Consider the following 18,390-nt stretch of genomic DNA (forward strand, 5'->3'; position numbering starts at 1 on the left):
GGGCTTCCTGCAGGGCATAGGTATGCCCCAGGCTGCACTCTCAGCCCCAGTTCTGGACTGCAAAAACTGAGGCTGCAAGTCTTTGGAAAGCAGAGGAGATAAACATCCAGTTTCACTGTATCTAGTGCACTGAGCAAAGATAAAAGAAGTCATTCACATACAGGTATTTGTTTGTATGGCCCAAATTTTATGGAGATGATATTAGCAGGGTTAGAGTTTATCTTCCCTTCTAAATAAGTAACCTCTGCTCAGGTATGAAATGGAAAGTGCTGGTGAGACGAGATCTTAGGCCATTCCAGGTACAGAAGGAAAGGCTGAACTGTTGCAGTGCTCTGTCATAACCCTGTACTCCCAGCTCCACAAATTCAAAGTCCATAAATTGTGCGCTTAAAAACCCCACAGGATTATCTTTTAAAAGAATCACTGAAGCAATTATGGGCCCTCTTAGTTCCATCCTGCTTTACGCGCCGTTCCAACCTAAACGAAACGATTCCATGATCAGTTTTGCGCCTTCGGTCGTCTCGGCCACCGTGGTGAGGGGGAAAACGCCCTTTGCTGGAGCGGGAGCAGAGACTCGCCCGCTCGCCTCCCGAGGGCTCCGGCTAAAGGCGAACAGCAATGCCGACATGGCAGGCCGGCCGCCGGAGGGGCAGGGGCTGGCACGGGCTCTTCCCCCTCCGCCCGACGCCCTCCCGCCCTGCCCTCACGGACGCAGCTGCCGGGGTCGGCGCCGCTCGGCCCGACCCAGGCCGGGACGACGGGCGTGTGGGCGGACGCACACAGACACCGCGTGCCAGGGGGCTGCGGCCGCACACCCGCACGCCCCTACCCCCCCTCAGGCCTCCGCACACCCCTGCGCCCCTCAGACACCCGCACCCCCCACCCCCGGCGGCGGCCGCTGCCCGCCCAGCCCAGCCAGCGCCTCTGACACGCGCCACTGAGGGGGGCGGAGCGAGACACCGCGGGGGGGCGGGATGCGCCGCTAGGCGGCCAATGGGGAGCCACCAGCCGCCGCCCTGCAGCCAATAGCGGCTGGGAAAGCCGCCGCGCGGCTATCCCCTGAGGGCTGCGGAGGAATGCCGGCAGCTCGGCCGACGGCGACCCTCCTCGTCGCGCTTCGCGACAGTTTCCCCCCTCCTCCCGCCGCGTTGCTTTACGGCGCCCTGCCTTCCCCCCCTCCCCAAGACCACCTCCCCGGTTTCGGAGCCCGGCAGGAGGGAGGCGGGGCCGCCGCGGCCAATAGGCGCCGAGAGCGCCATGGTGACGGAGGGGGCGGTGGCGTGGGCGCTGCCGTAAAGCGGGCGCCGGGCGGCGGCGCGGAGGAGTTGTCACCGGTGCCGGTGGCGGCAGTGCGCGAGGCGGGCGGGCTGAGCGCTCCCTGCCGCCGAGGGCCGCCATGGCGGGGGCGCTGGGCCGCAAGGCCGTGGACTATGTGCGCAGCAAGGAGTTCAGGGACTACCTGATGAGGTGAGCGCGGGGCGGGGGTCGTCGCCGGCGGCCGCGCCCGCCTCGGGCGGCCGCGCCCACGGCGCTGCCCGGGGGGGCGGCAGGGACCGGCGTCCCTTTGCCGCCCCCCGCTGCCTCGGGGGGCTTTGCGGGGCTCGCCCTCGCCGGCGGTCGGGCGGGGGGAGGAGGGCGGCAGGAGCCCGGAAGGGAGCGGGCGGGCGGGCGTCGAGCGAGGGCGAAGCCGAAGCCGGCCGGGGGGAGCGGCGAGGGCGCGGGGCCCACCATGCCATCGCGGCAGCGACGCGCCTCTGCCGTCACCTCGGCTTGCGGAGGCTGTCAGGGCTCTCGGTCTCCCCGCCCGCCCCGCCCCGCTCCGGGGAGACCGGGCTTGACCTTGAAGCGAAGCGACGCCGTTTGAAACTGCCGCGGCAGCTGCGCTTCGCTGTGACCTTCCGTCCTTCTGCCGGCGGGGAAGCCCGGCGGCTTCCTGCAGCGCGGAGCGGTGCCCCTCGGCCGGCGGGGGTGGCGGAGGGCGCGGGGCGGGCAGCGGGGCCGGGGCCGGGGGCGCGGGCACTGAGCGCTGCCCGCAGCACGGGCAGAAAGGGCTTCGCTCAGAAGCGGGCTTGGTAACAGCTGCAGGCTTAGGACTACTGATTTACGCGTCCTCAGAGCTTTAAATAGGTGCTTTTTTTCAGAGGCTTGTTAAAGCCCCGCTTTCTTGGGAATGTGGCTTAAGTCACCTCCCAGGCAGCTCCGTACTTCTGTCAAGCTTCAGTTCGTGTGCTCTGCTAAGGGGAATGGCACCTTGAACTGAAACCATGAGACTGTCTTAAAAATACACTTGTGGCGCGCTTGCTCAGATCTGGTCGAACTGCTGTACAGGAACTGTCTCAAGGAGGCAGGCTGAAGTTTTCTTGGCTGACAAGCAGTTTGCCAAAACTAAACAACTAACAATGGGCTCTTCTAATAAAGATGGTTGAGCAACTTTTCGCTATAGCTGTTCCTTGCCGTTCTACCTACATCTATTGCAACTGATGTTTGATGTTGAGCAAGCACGTAGGAGGACATTTGTTTATCTGAGAAACTTAGTCTTGGTTAAAGTAGCAGGAGGTGGTGTAAGCCTGCGTGGAAGAGGGATTCTAATGTAAAGGCTCAGTAAGCCAAAGAGTTTGGCACTTGCAAAATCAAATTCTACAGAAATGGTGGGGCAAAAAGATGAGTAAAGTATGAGAAGGAGATCATCCTTGAAGCAAAATGAAGAAAGGTCAGAGCAGGCTTCTGTGTGGATTCCTTTTGAAAGCCTTGAAGATATTGCATAAGGCTTGATAGATGCATTTTAGTGTTAACATCTAGTTAATTGTACCAGAATTTGTATGATGCCGTGTGAATGGCCAGTAAAACAGCAGTCTGCTTCTTAATTAGAAAAACAAAAATCCAGAAGAGGTAACAGCTGCTTCCTAACACCACCACAGTTACTTGTTGGAATATCTCCTTCCTTGCCAGAGACTGACAAGGTAGCTGAAATAAGCCTTTTCAGCTGTATTTCATCCTAATTGTAGTCTTGAAGTAAGCTATCTAAAAAGAGCATTCCACAGGATTCTACCTTTGTGACATGGGTTCTGCCTTGTTACGTACAAAGATACCTGCTTATTTATACTTCTGTTACTGGGTGTGTCATGAAGGGCTGAAGTCAGTTGCTCCATCTGGTATGGCCTTTCAGCATTGTTTCTTGCTTACTAGGAGACAAGTCTCTAAGTTGTTGGCTTTATGTTGAGTTGCAAATTTAGATTAATAGTTAACAAAACTGTAGTCTGTCTTCTCCATAGGAGAAATGGAGTGTGTATACTTTAGAGCTATGTCACTTTACATTCCTTCCTGAAGGCTCTTGCTTCCCCAGACTGCAGGACTATATCCTGAAGAAGATGCCCTTCTTGCCTTTCTTGTAGAGCAAGAGTTTCCTCAAAGCTCTGAGATTATAGTATCTGTTCTAGAAATCACCATGTTATCACTGCAGTGAAGCAAGGCTTTATAAATGTGAAACTTGTTTGTGGGAAATGATGAATTGAGATCCTGTTTGTGACACCAGTGTAGTGCTTTAAATTGCTTGACCCTAAATAGAATAACTGAAGTTACCCGAAGCAGTGGAATTGAGAGTTCCATTATTATGGCTTGGGGCAATCAAAACTTGCAGACATCCATTGGAATAAGTAGTTTTAGTTTCATAACTTGAAAACATGAAAGCAAGCGTAATGAATGCATGCTGCTTTTCTCAGGTGGATGTATCTGGCATTAGAACTGCATTACATCATTGGTTAGCTTTAGGATCTTGCACAAAGAAACAAGATAAATTACTTCTAAAACTGTCATTAATAATTAAATGTTCTGCCAGTTTCACATCTGGCTCCTCTCAAGTGGTGATTTATAGGGATCTGAATAACTGTAAATCATGTAAGTATAGATTTACCCTAACCATGTCTTAGTGTTTTAAAGTAAGCATAGTAAGAATGTAAGCTGTAGGTTAGCCTTTTCCTGCTGCTTGTAAAATGCAGCAGTAATGTTAATTTTAAAATTAGCTGATTTGCATATGAAAGCTTGGTAGCTCTATACATTGTGAACTTGAAGTTGCATTTTTTTCCTGTAGATCCTAAAAATGTCAGCTATTGCTAAAGTTGTATTATCTAAGCCACTAATAGTAGGCAGCTGAGCCCTCTTACTTCCTATCCTAAAGATTTAAAACAGCATCTTCTGAAAAACATCCAGTAAAACAGCTTTCCTCTTCTCCTGAGAGAGAAAACCTATAGGCCACTCTAGACAAGCCTAAAAGCCTGTGGTAGAAGCCTGAATTACTTTAGTCACATAATGAATCCCAAGGAGTCACAAAATCTTCTGGTAATAATAGAAAAATAACACATGGAGACGCTCATCTTTTGGGGCACTTCTGAAATGTCTCTTCCTGATGACTCAGCAGTCATGCACATATACTGAATCTGTTAATGCAGATGGCTTTGAAATAGATAGTTCATTCCTTGTAAAGCTTGAGCTTTGATGTAAGCTCTCTAGGACCTTTCTTTTAATTGAAATGAACTTTAAAAAGAGGTAGTATCAGTAGTATAACTAGAATTAGCTGATCTTTATTTCTCCTCATCAGTAAATGTTTAAACATGAGGACATAGGAACTTAAAAATGTCCTCTACTGGTCTGTGCTAGAAATTGAAGGACAGAGTGTCTGCTGTCATTGTCTTGTATGCTCTGAGAACTGAACAATCTAACTCTTGCAGAATGGTGATATTCTTTCCACTTAGGGGATGGCAGTGTGGGGAAACAAGTAGTGACAGTTCCTCTGCATTTGCAGAATTGTCTCTGGCCTATTAATAACTTCATTGCCAGTATGAGGAAAATACATGTGAAAACTTTGGAAAAATAAATCTTCCCCAATATAGCCTTTTTGGAATGGATTGTAGTAGAAATACAAGGTATTGATCAGCTGATGGTTCCTTTTGTGATACTTACACAGAAATTAATGAATGAGTAAATCCAACAACTGTTGTCCACAGTTCTGGAAACTTTAGTACAAAGTGTTCCCTTTGTCAAGGGATTGAATGTAGTTCTTGGAAGCTACTGACTTGGAATGGTGTCACTTCAGGAATAGATGGATGCACTTGCTGCGGTATCCTTGCTGTTAGATACGGGGCATTTGTTGCAGCTGTATTGGCTGCAGAGCTTTGGGGCTGGATGCCTGCTTTGGTGAAAGTCTATATGACCTTGATCTGCCCTCTTCTGGGAGTACAAGAATTGTTCCAGTCTCATGTGGATGTGAGAACAACCTTGCAAGACCTTAGCCAGAGCTGCCTACTCTGTTAAAACAGCAGCGGTTTGAGTCTATTTTAGGCTTTCACTTGCCTGAAAACAACTTCCATTTTAAAAATGAAGGATGACCTCTGTTGGCACAAAAACATTGTGCCAAGAGACATATTTGAACTTGTTTAGCTAAGGTTTTATGGAAATATTGAAGTGTGCACTTGTGAACTTCAATTAATTATTGCTGCAGTTCAGTTAATAAGAAAACAAAAAACAAGTGGTTAGACTAGTCAAGGACACCCTAACAAAGCCTCTTGAATGAGCCTGCAGCTTGTAACAAAGACTCAGTGAAATGTATATCCAGTGTGATTTCCTAAGTAGACCTGACTGTTCCCTTACCATAGCTCTTCGTAAAACGCTGCTCTAAGATGGAAATCAGTGTGAGGAAAGTGACTGTTAGTGTTCTGTAGCTCAGGGCAGTGGTGGGTAAGCCACAATCCGTCAGCAGTAGGCTATTAGTAGCTGGTTTCTTATAAGTCATAATTCAGAACTGAGTCCTATCAGTATCTTTGCTAGAATGTTTAGAAGTTCTGAAGCATTTTAAAAGGTATAGTAGCAAACAAATACATGCTGTAGTCTAGCTTTCACGCATAGATCACTAAGTTATTACATAAATAAGTTGGTACCTATATGATCACTTAAATGAACCCCATACATAACTGGAGTGTAATTGCATGTTAGATCTCTGAAAATGTGTTACAGCTCATGTTTGATACAGCCACAGTTGGCCTGAGCTTAGTGACAGTAAGATCTCTGGCAGTGTTTCGCTTGACCTACTTATGTGGGTATACAAAGAATTCAAAGTGCCTCCACAGAGGAACTGTAGCTGTTTAGCTTTGTCATGGGCAAACCCTGACTGCTTTTGGCATCCTTTTAAACTAGTTGGCATGAGATCTTGGATGCTTTGAAGTCCATGGGGGATAAATGTCTTCCACAGACCCTAACAGGATTTTATCTTGCTAGGAAAAAGGTATTTGAGCAGTGAACACTTGTCACAGTGACAGCTCTTGAGGGAAGTGATTTTTAATACTGTTGTATTAATCAAGGTTAACACCATGACAATATCCTGGCTTCTGCCTATCTTCTGTTTGTGGTATGCTGCTTTATGTTGATGATGAAAGAAACTAACTTTTTTCTTTTTTCTTCCATGTGCTTTTTGAATGGAAAACAATGATGGCCCACTCAAACAGTACGGTAAGAAAAAGGAGGGCACTTCTGGTTTCATTTTCTCCCTAACTTCAGTAACTTGCAGTCTTTTTGCCTCAGCACTGTTATGACCTTGCCTGCATCTGAAAAGCTTACTGTGAACCCTCATAAGTGATGCACTAGTAATATTTATTCACAAGTCTGAGGTTAAGGTGACCAAACATTAGCTCCTTCAGAATGTTTCCTAAAGTAATCATTACAATATTAAAGGGGCTTCATTTCCACTCCCCCCACCCCACCCCCTGCCCCGCTACTCTTTGCTAAGGAGAGCAGATCAATCTGGAGCCATTCTTCTGCATAGCAACAATACTGGTACATAACTGAACTACCTTATTTTTAACTAGCTTTACTTCAGACAATAAATGGTACCATATAACTCTCACTACAGACTTTTCTTTCCTTCAGACTTTGTTTACTCCTGACACTAGGAGTGGGTATTTTATGCCTGTTGTACTGTGAATCACAATGTTATGGAAGACTTGCTCTTCTACGTAGACCAAAGACAAACTGTATAGGTGTAGTTTAATTCTTGTGTGTGGAAACTTAAAAGGGCTGCCTGCCTGGAGGCACTTAAAAATGGATAACCATCTCAAATGGGAAGTTCCAAATCTACCTCCCTGGTCAGCAGAGGAAAGCTACTGCTGCAGTGCTGCTGGGATGTGAACTGATGATTCTTCAGCTTGTGCAGCCTGAGCTTGAAGTAGTCCATAGTCTACAGTGTATTATTTGTTTATGTTCTAATGGCAGCTGAATTAAGTAAAAAGGCCAAGTTGGCTTGATCTACCTTTCAAAACAGAAGTCACCACTAAGACTTTCAAAGCTGTAATTATTTCATACATTAAAAAAAAATCAACAAGTCTAGAGCTTTAAAGACTTATTTTTCTGAAACTACAATTGTTTAAATGGGACTCCTGAAATGAATGTAAAAACCTCACCAAGTACATATACTGCCTTGCCAGTTACCTTTTGCATTTTGCTTTACTGTGGTCATGCTAACACAAGTTGCCTTTCTGTCTTACTGTGCACATAATCATGGTTATGTGACTAAATGTTTGTTTCTGGTCCTCTTATTGTCCTTTAGAACTATTTAAATAGCTACATTAAAGCCTCTAAAACAACATCCTATGTGCTGTTGACTTCAGTTTCTGTGAATGTTCTGTTGCAATGTACCTTGTGTGTAAGTGGTGGTATAGGTACATTTCTTTACACTATCTAACCATAGCTGTACAGTGTAAATACCATGTAGCCATGTGACTCTTCTCAGTTATGCCATGTTATCTCTGATGTGCTTGAGAGGCTTTAACCATTACAGATGTCAATTTCCCTATCAGTAGGAATATAGTAAACAAATGCATTTATTGCACTCTGCAAAATACTCTTATAAATGTGAGTTTGGACCAATGCACATTCTGTAGACACTTGCAGAAATACTACATTGTTTTGCATATTGCACTATGGTTAAACTATCAAAACAGTGTGTACAACTTAAAGTATAGAAAAAAGTGAGGTGTTTTTTAGTTAAGTTTCTTGCTTCCTACGGATTTGGGTTGCAATACAAGTGTGGCTTTTAATCTTATTGTAGTGTTATAAGCCAGTACCCACACTGGCAAAAGTATCTTGGAATAAAAATTGTGAGAAACTTAAATATCCCCTGACAATTCTAAATCATTGTAATATCTGCAGTGTTACAGTTGGGGAAAGTGACAAAAGAATGGGTATAGTTGGTATCTGCAAAGCTTTTTCTTGCAAGGTGCTTCTCTTGCCATGTCTAGCGAAGATACTTTTGAGCATCCTTAGTTTCCCCTTAGGAGAAGCTGATGCAAGTACTGCATGCATCTTCTGTGGAAAGAATTCTACTGAAGCCTTGTTACTCATAACAGCAATGGAAATTGGACTTATGACAGTCTTTTTTCTCAGTTGGGAGTCTTGTAGACAATACCCAGCAAATTGAGCTCTTCTCAGTTTTTTTGACTTGATTCTTTCCACTCTTGGCTCTGTTTTTCTATCTGTGTACACACCTGTAGCTAACTGCTCTACTCCTGTTTCTGTCTAATCACTGAGCTTTAGGTAGTCACTAAGTTGTTTCAGCAATTGCACGTGAAGCTCTAGCTAACAACTTGGTTTGGTTGCATGGCCCTGCTCTTTCAAAGAGATGGTGTAAGTACTTGGAAGAAGATGCTTGCTGAGCATTTCTTCATTCTCAGCATAACATGAAAACAGTTCCAGTTCTTCACTTCAAGTCCTTGTGTTTTCATTACATTTTTGAGGAGCCTTATTTGAAAGAGGTGAATGCTAATTCTCTGCACAGAGGTGAGCTGTAAATCTGAGGTTACTATATGACTATACCAATCAGACTGCTTAATGATGGCTGAGGTATAATTACACAAAACTGCATTTCAATGGCCTTACAGTAGTTCCTTTCTGGTCTGCAAGAAGATTCAGAGTGGGGGGTTCTTCCTTCCCTCCTGAAGGTTAGATCCTGCTAAAAGAAGGGTTTGGGTTTTTTCCCTTACATCAAAAATAGTCCCTGTCTTAACTTGGATTTTTACCCTTAACCCTGTTCTCTGAAGCGTTGTGTGGCTAAGGAAAACTGTAAGAATACTGCAGGAGGTCTGTGTTTCTGTGTAACTTCACTTTCCTTTATTTTCCTTTTTCCTCTTTGCAGCACTTTTGGGGGCCAGTTGCCAACTGGGGACTTCCTGTTGCTGCTATTAATGACATGAAGAAATCTCCAGAAATCATTAGTGGCCGAATGACATTTGGTAAGACCTGAGACAAACTTCTTGTCAGTAAACTGACTACAGAACACAGATTCTGTCCTTCAAGCAGTGATGTATTATTAGTTGTTTGCAAACTTGTGATCAAAGCAGATAAAGATATCAAGTATCTTGTTATATAACTTCAGAGGTCACTTAAAAATTGAGGTACTGAGAAGTTGCAGAGCTCTCTTTCAGAGGGGAGGGCTTCCCAGTAATTTGAGGGGAGGGGGGTGGTGGGTCTTGAGTCCTAGCAGTCTTGATCACCAGACTCACTCCTAAAGTAGAATTCTTCTGGTATCTTATAGTACTGCATGCACTTGTTCAGAATGCATCTCTTTCCACAACTGTATTGTTTGTATCAAGAACAATGATGCCTTGTGGTTAGTGAGAGACTTAAATATCAACATTGACAAAGTGCAGAAATGGTAATGATTGGTCTGCAGGGTGCAAAAAGCAGCTGAGGGAGGTTAATGCCTTGCAAAGCAGCTGCCTGTGAGAAGCTAGCATGACTCTTAAGGGAACAGTGTGATAATTTCTTTTTAAATGCATAAGCAATATTTTTCCCACCTTTTTTGGAACACGTATAGCTTTTGCCTAGATGTCTGTCTCTATTTTATTGTTCAAATACTTCTCTAGGATTATAAATCTGATAGTTTTAATGTATTAGCTTAACTTTGGCATTATGTCTCCTCCTTAACTCCGTTAGTAACCTAATTCTAAGTAACTCTTCTCCCCGAAGCAAAATACCTTTGGGTTAAGGAAATTTGTACCCTCATGCTCACTAGGTTCTGCTTAGAGTAATTCAGTCTTTTCATCAGCTTCCTAGAGATGGAAAACCAGTTTGAATAATCTCTGGTATAGTGAAACTGTTTTGCAAATAGTGCTTTGGTGGCAGATACCCAGCTCAGCAAAGCTAAGACACTTTTTAAATTTTTGTAAGTATATATATGATAATTTTTTTCCCATCCTCTAGGTTCTGTACCTAAAAAAAAAAAAGCCTGTTTTCTTGAACAATCAATTTCCTGATTTTTTTTTTTCTTTCCTTAAGCCTGTCAGAAAGCTAAAAATTTAACTTTGTAAAGCTAGTGCCTTCTTGGGTTGTAACTTCCTGTATTTACATGCACTTATGGCAGTAGTTTCTCGTCTTCCTGGAAAGCAGGTAACAAAGCTTTATGCTTCTGAACGTTCATGGTTTCTTGGGGATGGAAACCTCCTTCTCTTAAAGTCCATTTTAGAATGTTCCCAGTAAGAACTGTATTGAAGTAATTAGTATTCTTAAAAATACTGTCCTAGAAATTGTCAGAATAATTGCATAGGACAGGCCATGTCTCATTGGGATTAACTCTTATTCTCTGGCTGAGATAGTTTAGGCAATAAATTAAAAAGGCTTCAGTTGCATCACAGGAAACTGTATGAGGAAAATGAGTTTTTGTGGAAAGCTGCAGCTCTAGATTTTCTGGTGTAGCAAAAATTAGCATTGTTCCATGTTTTTCCTGCATTGGATCCTCAAAGTGGACAAATTTGTAGGATTATTGGAAAACTCAAAAGCAGTGAGCGTTCTACTTGTCATCACATTCTGCTAGTATGAAAATCAAGCCTCAACAAAATGCAGATATTAAATCTACTAACAATATATATCATGTTTTGCAGCACTGTGTTGTTACTCCTTGACTTTCATGAGATTTGCCTACAAAGTGCAGCCAAGGAACTGGCTTCTTTTTGCATGCCACTTGACTAATGAAGTTGCACAACTTATTCAAGGAGGACGACTGATCAAATACAGGCAAGTCACACTTCAGAAAGGGAAAGTCATAAACTGATGGCACTTGGAATACTCTGTTAGTGGCTTTTAGCTGTGATGCAAACCCCAGCATAGTTTCTGTACTTGTTTAACTTCATTACCTTTTGCAAACCTATTAACAAGCTTGTTGCCAGTAGGCTGAACTGTGACTTGTTGCCTTGCACCTCCTTTGCTTCTGAGGGCTGCACACAGAAAAGGCTGAAAGCCCTTATGGTCATGGATGTAGATGGGGCTTTCAGCAGCTGCTGGCTATTTTGAGGTTTTATCTTATGTATTATGTTGATTAGTCCACGTGTGTCAATCTCAGTAACTAATTTCTGAGATGGAAACAACCTTAAAATGAAGGGGTTGTACGTCTGAAAGAGAAATCAAGCAAGACTTCTCTAAGCTGACTGTTCTATGTATGTGATAGATCCAGCTGAGTGTGATTGGGAAACAGACTGCAAGCAGTCTCATACCCTCATTACGTAGCAAGTAGTGCAGACACTGCCCCAGGTAATCCTGATGAGTCAGGATTATGGCTTTCTCTCTTCTGCCCCAACAAATCCACGTGGAGCAATGAGAGGATGAAGCCTCCTGAACTATAAATTAAAACATGAGACTTGGCAAAACTGCAGGTGGACCTGCCTTTGCATAAATAACTGTCTAGGTGTCCTTCATTCTTACAGTTCTACTGTAAGTTCAGATTTCTTTATAGCAATTGCAGTTCAATATTCACTCTTACAAAAGCTGTTCTTCTCTTGGCAGGCTGGAGAAAAAGAACTAAATATCTAACTTGAAATAAGCCAGGGAATGTGTTCATCCTGAATTACAACCAAGGAAGACCTGCCATCTACAGTTGCTGTGACAATTACAATGGGGATAAAACAGAAACACCTATTATGAATATGACCCCACCAATAATCCTGCTAATAATTTTTTGTCTTGCCTTTTTAATAAGTACTATTCAGCAATGTAAACCATTGCATTTAAAGTCTTGCTGCCTTATAGGTTCTTAATTACCCTTTTAATAAACAGTTAGTCATCCAAATAACAAGCAATATTTGAAAACCAACTTTTTTATCTAATAGTCTATGAAAGTGGCCCATGATGGTTTGACAAAACTTGTTTTCAAATCAGCATGAACAGATATCAGTGAGCAGAACTGTAGGTGGTATCATTGTTCTATGTATTAACACATTCTTAAAAGCCATTTAACTTGGGTGCATTCATTCCTATTCTGTGTCTCTTTTTTTTTTAACTTAAACAGTTAAATTGGCTTGCTAATCTACAAGAACAAATGTGTAGACAGGCAGCCTGGAAGTGACCAGCTTTCCCTCTTCCCTTACTGCATGCCTTCTCTCAGTAAAGAGACTTCATTAACACACATTGTCGCACATTATTTAAAGAAGACTCAGAAAAGTAAAACCATAGCACTGAATGAAGGAAAGCAATGAAGTCTGATACTGTTCTTTAAGAAGTTCTAAATTTATTTTTTTCCCTACTGTTTGAATTGTTCTAGATATATGTAATCCTTATACAGGCAAAAACTTAACTTCTTTGGAGTCTAAGTTCTGAAGGACACAAGGTGCCTTTCAGTAGTGTTTTGACTTGATTGGGAGGGTGGTTTTCCTGCATGACCTGCCTGAAAGTTACATTGACATAAAGATATAGATAACAAAGAATGTATGTGATGGATTTTTCAGTGCAGTGTTTTTGAACAATAAACATGTTCCAAATGGCAATAAATCCCTTCAACATTTTGAAAAGTTTTGTATCATACTGTGATATTGGATGCTGAAGTAAAATTTTAGTATGGAGTGTCAATTTATTACTGTAACGGCATGAAGTAAAAACAGCCTGGAAAAGTAACTGGTATTATCCTTTGTAGGTACTGAGTTTAGGCAAGTGTCCTCTGGATCCTCCCACCTACTACTTCTCTCCACTCCCTGCCAAGGAAAAGGGGGTATGGGTACTTGACTGAGTATTCCTGCCAAGAGAGGCAGGGTTGAGGTTTAACAAGGCCAAGTGTTGGGCCCTACATTTGGGTCACAACAACCCCATGCAGCGCTACAGGCTTGGGGAAGAGTGGCTAGAAAGCTGCCTGGTGGAAAAGGACCTGGGGGTGTTGGTAGACAGCCGGCTGAACATGAGCCAGCAGTGTGCCCAGGTGGCCAAGAAGGCCAACAGTATCCTGGCTTGTATCAGGAATAGTGTGGCCAGCAGGAGCAGGGAGGTGATTGCTCCCCTGTACTCGGCGCTGGTGAGGCCGCACCTGGAATACTGTGTCCAGTTTTGGGCCCCTCAATACAAAAAAGACATTGAGGTGCTGGAGCGTGTTCAGAGAAGGGCAACAAAGCTGGTGAAGGGTCTGGAGCACAGGCCTTATGAGGAGCGGCTGAGGGAACTGGGGTTGTGTAGCTTAGAGAAGAGGAGGCTGAGGGGAGGCCTTATCGCTCTCTACAACTACCTGAAAGGAGGCAGTAGTGAGGTGGGTGTTGGTCTCTTCTCCCATGTAGTTAGCGATAGGTCGAGAGGAAATGGGCTTAAGCTGCGCCAGGGGAGGTTTAGGTTGGAAATTAGGAAAAATTTCTTTACGGAAAGGGTGGTCAAGAATTGGAACAGGCTGCCCAGAGAGGTGGTGGAGTCCCCATCCCTGGAAGTGTTCAAAAAGTGGGTAAATGTGGCACTTGGGGACATGGTTTAGTCTAGTCTACCCTTGATTGGTTTAGAGTAGACTTGGTAGTGTAGGTTAATGGTTGGACTGGATGATCTTAAAGGTCTTTTCCAACCTAAACAATTCTATGATTCTATGAATTCAAGGCTCTCACTAGGCAGCTGAGTAAATACTACATACTGTCTTCTAGCAATTATAAGATGGTCAATTAAAAGACTTGCTTTAATCTTAGGCTGATCTTGTGTTCCTGATTGCGTGATGGCTAAGTTTTTGTAACAGGCATACAAGAGGCTTAAAGAGCATGCCCTGCTGTATGGGTAAAACTACTGCTGATTGCTACTCATTGCTTCAGAAAAGTTAGTGCGTAAAGCTGCCCCTTCAGTACTGCTGTCTTGTCACAAAGGTAGTCATCTCTATCCCTCCTTCCCTATCTCCTGGGATAGAGGAATGTTTATGGGTAAGAATCAGGGGGAAGGCCAACAAGGCAGATACCATGGTAGGAGTCTGTTATAGATCACCCAACCAGGATGAAGAGGCAGATGAAATATTCTCTAAGCAGCTGGGAGAAGTCTCTTCTTCACCAAAAGGGTTGTCAAGCATTGGAACAGGCTGCCCAGGGAAGTGGTTGAGTCCGTCATCCCTGGAGGTATTTAAAAGACGTGTAGATGTGGTTCTTAGGGACATGGTTTAGTGGTGGACTTGGCAGTGCTAGGTTAACAGTTGGACTTGATGATCTTAAAGGCCTTTTCCAACCTAAACAATTCTATGATTCTAAGAATCATTAGACTTTGTATAAATGAGTAGTAAGATACAAGCAGGTAAGGATAACTGATTATCTTAGCACCTTATAGTTTTTTATCTTACTTCTGGAGCGGAAATAACTTAGGGAATCATAGAATAGTTTGGGTTGGAAGGGTCCTTTAAAGGTCATCTAGTCCAATGCCCCTGCAATGAGCAGGGACATCTTCAACTAGATCAGGTTGCTCAGAGCCCCATCCAGCCTGACCTTGAATGTTTCTAGGGATGGGACATCTACCACCTCTCCGGGCAACCTGTTCCAGTGTTTCAACCACCCTCATTGTAAAAGATTTCATCCTTATAGCCAGTCTAAGTCTACGCTCTTTTAGTTTAAAACCATTACCCCTTGTCTTATTGCAACAGGGCCTGCTGAAAAGTTTGTTCCCATCTTTCTTACAAGGTCCCTTTAAGTACTGAAAGGCTGCAGTAAGGTCTCCCCAGAGCCTTTTCTTCTTCAGGCTGAACCATCCCAACTTTCTCAGCCTTTCTTCATAGGAGAGGTGCTCCAGCCCTCTGATCACTTTAGTGGCCCTCCTCTGGACCCACTCCAACAGGTCCATGTCCTTCTTGTGCTGAGGGCTCCAGAGCTGGACTCAGTACTCAGGTGGGGTCTCACCAAAGCAGAGTAGAGGGGCAGAATCACCTCTCTCAACCTGCTGGCCATGCTGCTTTTGATGCAGCCCAGGATATGGTTGGCTTTCTGGGCTGCAAGCGCACATTGTCAGCTCATGTCCAGCTTTTCATCCACCAGTACCCCCAAAAGTCCTTCTGCGCAGGGCTGCTCTCAATGCCTTCATCCTCCAGCCTGCATTGATACTGGGGGTTGCCCTGACCCAGGTGCAGGACCCTGTACTTGGCCTTGTTGAACTTCATGAAGTTCACACGGGCCCACTTCTCAAGCTTGTCCAGGTCCCTCTAGGTGGCATCCCATCCCTCAGGCATGTTGACCGCTCCACTCAGCTTGGTGTCGTCTGCAAATTTGCTGAGGGTGCACTCGATCCCACTATCTATGTCATTGATGAAGATACTAAACAGTACTGGTCCCAGTATGGACCCTGAGGGACTCCACTTGTCACCAATCGCCATCTGGACATGGAGCCATTGACCACTACTCTCTGGATGCAACCATCCAGCCAATTCCTCATCCACCAAACAGTCCACCCATCAAATCCATAGGTGGGTTTGAACTTCATAGGTATGAAATGTAGTGTTTTGGGCTGCTCTTGGGTAAAGCTTGCAATAGATGGAATACTCTAGCCTCACCTGGTGCTTTGATCACTGTTCATTAGCTGCTGATTGTTTTAACTTCCCTAACTAGGAATACCATTTACAACAGTTTATCTTCTCTCATCTTCCTGGTAGCTGCCTGCACCATATTTTGTCATGTATTTTCCTTCTACCTCGCTCTTTCCTTTCTTTCGACCATCCATTCACTGTGACAAGGCTCAAGTTCTTTCATACTGGAGTATGAAAGAGTGACTTGCAGATGGAAAGTGGGCTCTAACTTGCTTTGGTTAGTTTCTAAACCAGTGATGCTTCCTGCAGTCCATACAGGCTTCTACAAAAAGGGGAAGGGGTGGAGCAAAGCATCTTTCATGAGACTTGTAGGGACAGGGCCCAGTCTGGGATGGGGAACTTGGGGCTGGGGTGGATGTTCCACAGCCTGTCAATCTGCCTAATGACAAAAAAGTTTATATGGGCAGAGTGCCACCAAGTGGCTTGTGTGACCTGTGTCCTTCAGAGCATTATTTATCAAGCCATTTACATACCATTTATTTGTTTACATAATTGTGCTTGGGGAAAAAACAAAACAAACAAACAAAAACAAAAAACCCAAACCTTAAAGAGGAGAAATGAGGAATTATTGCAATAAATAATTGTACAGTTAATCTGCACTTGGTTCCTCTAGCACAAAATACTGAGACACATTGGCATATGGCCATTTTGGGATAGTGCTGTCTGGGGTTACTCAAAATAGAATATTTTAAAGAGACCCTGGAGATTGTTATACTCTTGAGTCTGAATACCTTAATGGAGCTAATAGGTTTGGTGGTTTGTTTTTTTTTTTTTTACTCAGGTAGCATTGGATAAAAGAACAGGGCTATGCCAGTTTAACTGATTAATAGTAATCCAAAATTAGAGCTCAGTATTTGTATTTGACTTACAAGATTATAGAGCTTGTCTCTACATGCTGTTATTCTGGAATAGCTACTTGGTTTTAATTTCACAGATTGCTTTAATCCTAATAACTTTTCAACTATAAGATATGTCCTGCCACTAGAAACCTGTGCTGCTCTGATCCCACACACTGTCCTGCGTGTACTGCCCCTGTTCCAGCACAGTAAGACTGGGAACCACACAGCCTTTCTTGTCTTGCTGTGGTGGCTGCTGCTGCAGCGTCAGCTGCTGCCTTCTTTCATGTTTTCAGACAGAAAAGAATTTCTCACCTTTCTGAGCAAGTGCTGCTAGACTGCTGGTAAGGAATGTGACACCCTTGGGAATTCAAGTGGGAGACAGTACCAGCTAAGCTCTCAGACTGTCTGTGGTTCCCCATCTTCCCCCAGTTTGAGCTTGAGATCTCTTGACCCACTTCTGCAAGGGAAGACTTAGACTATAACTTACTACGTCATTCAAATAGCTCACAATCTCTTCTGCTGTTGCAAGATTAACTGTCCTTGATCTAGAAGCTTGCTGATTTATGATTCAAATGTGGAGGTCATTTGGTAGCACAGTAATAAATGGCAAAAAAGCAATAACCGTAATGGTGGCGTCAGAACAGAAGAAATTACTCCTTTAATGAGGGTAATAACAGCTACCTATAGTGAACTTTGTTCAACCTCCCACAACTGTCTCGTGCTATATAATCATTTCAGCTAATGCTATGTATGGTATATCCTTTTTTTTTTTTTCATTTTGCTTCTATGACTTCTGTATGAAGAAGTGAGTTCTCCCTACTCTAAAACCAGCAGAAAACTCCCTTTAGCCAGGGTACTGCAAATACAGCCTACCAGCTCTCACAGAAAACACATTCCTAGTAAAATGTAGTTCTCCATAGCATCGTGGGTTATCTTTTGTTCTCCATACAGCAAGGACAGCAATGTAGAGGACTTAGGGGGTGGGGGAGGAAGGGACAAAAGTCTCAGTAAGGTTACAGACTGAGAGAAGGCAGCAAGAAAGGGAGAGTTCGCTCCTTGGGGCCAAGACAGGTTTTGACATAGAAGTAAAGTGTTCAGAAAATGCAATCCCGGATTAGGACAGAGCAGTCTTCCAGCTACTCCAGTGCCTTCCCTAAGGTCTCTCCATGAATGCAGATAATAACTGCATATGGTCTAATACGTAGAGCATTTACATGTATTTACTTCAACTGTGTATGCTTCCAGTGTACATGAACCTGTATTACACTGGCACAGGTGCAGCCACATGCTATTGCTTAACATGCCAGTTACAAGAAAGGGAAGGAAGTAAAGAAGAGCAGGAATAAAAAGATGAGAGAGAGAATAATAATTTTAAAAAACCTACTAGTGTGATATATTCATTGGTGGGCTTAGCACAAAGCCCTTTATGAATAAGGCCTGTTTCTTCATGCTAATGCAACAGACTGCCAACGATATAAAATGGTAATATATGAAAGATTCACAAGCACAGTTACCAGCTCTCAGGTTTTCAGCCTGTGTCTCACAGGATGCTTTGATTCTGTCTGCATTGGGGGAAGAACAATGCTAACTACCTAATGTAATATGTCTGCAGTTCTGCTTCTATAGAGCTGGCGTATATCTGCTGTCATCTTTTGCAGAGACTAAAAAGTTTATTCTGATTGAATAAGACATCGCTGCAAGTTTCACTGTCTTCGTAAAGTGGAAAAGCAA

General features: G+C 43.9%; 1 protein-coding gene across 2 annotated transcripts; it reads left to right on the top strand.

Annotated features, from left to right (window-relative positions):
• Positions 1–1,396: 1,396 nt before the first annotated feature.
• Positions 1,397–12,846, top strand: MPC1 (mitochondrial pyruvate carrier 1). 2 transcript variants are annotated; one of them, XM_075707789.1, is made up of 5 exons: positions 1,397–1,467; positions 6,495–6,498; positions 9,176–9,272; positions 10,920–11,052; positions 11,818–12,846. In XM_075707789.1, the coding sequence occupies exons 1-5, from the start codon at positions 1,397–1,399 to the stop codon at positions 11,834–11,836; spliced, it is 324 nt and encodes a 107-aa protein (XP_075563904.1). In that variant the 3' UTR covers positions 11,837–12,846. The 2 variants fall into 2 exon arrangements, with proteins under 2 accessions (XP_075563904.1, XP_075563905.1); XM_075707790.1 differs by lacking the exon at positions 11,818–12,846 and having other exon boundaries at positions 10,970–11,046.
• The last annotated feature ends 5,544 nt before the right edge of the window (positions 12,847–18,390 follow it).

The sequence above is a fragment of the Pelecanus crispus genome, chromosome 3, assembly GCF_030463565.1.
Source record: "Pelecanus crispus isolate bPelCri1 chromosome 3, bPelCri1.pri, whole genome shotgun sequence".
Classification (NCBI taxonomy): domain Eukaryota; kingdom Metazoa; phylum Chordata; class Aves; order Pelecaniformes; family Pelecanidae; genus Pelecanus; species Pelecanus crispus.

Coding starts and splice junctions, on each gene's coding strand:
- MPC1 (XM_075707789.1), top strand. CDS start 1,397: ATGGCGGGGGCGCTGGGCCGCAAGGCCGTGGACTATGTGCGCAGCAAG. Junction 9,273..10,919: donor TAGTGGCCGAATGACATTTG/GTAAGACCTGAG, acceptor CATGTTTTGCAG/CACTGTGTTGTTACTCCTTG.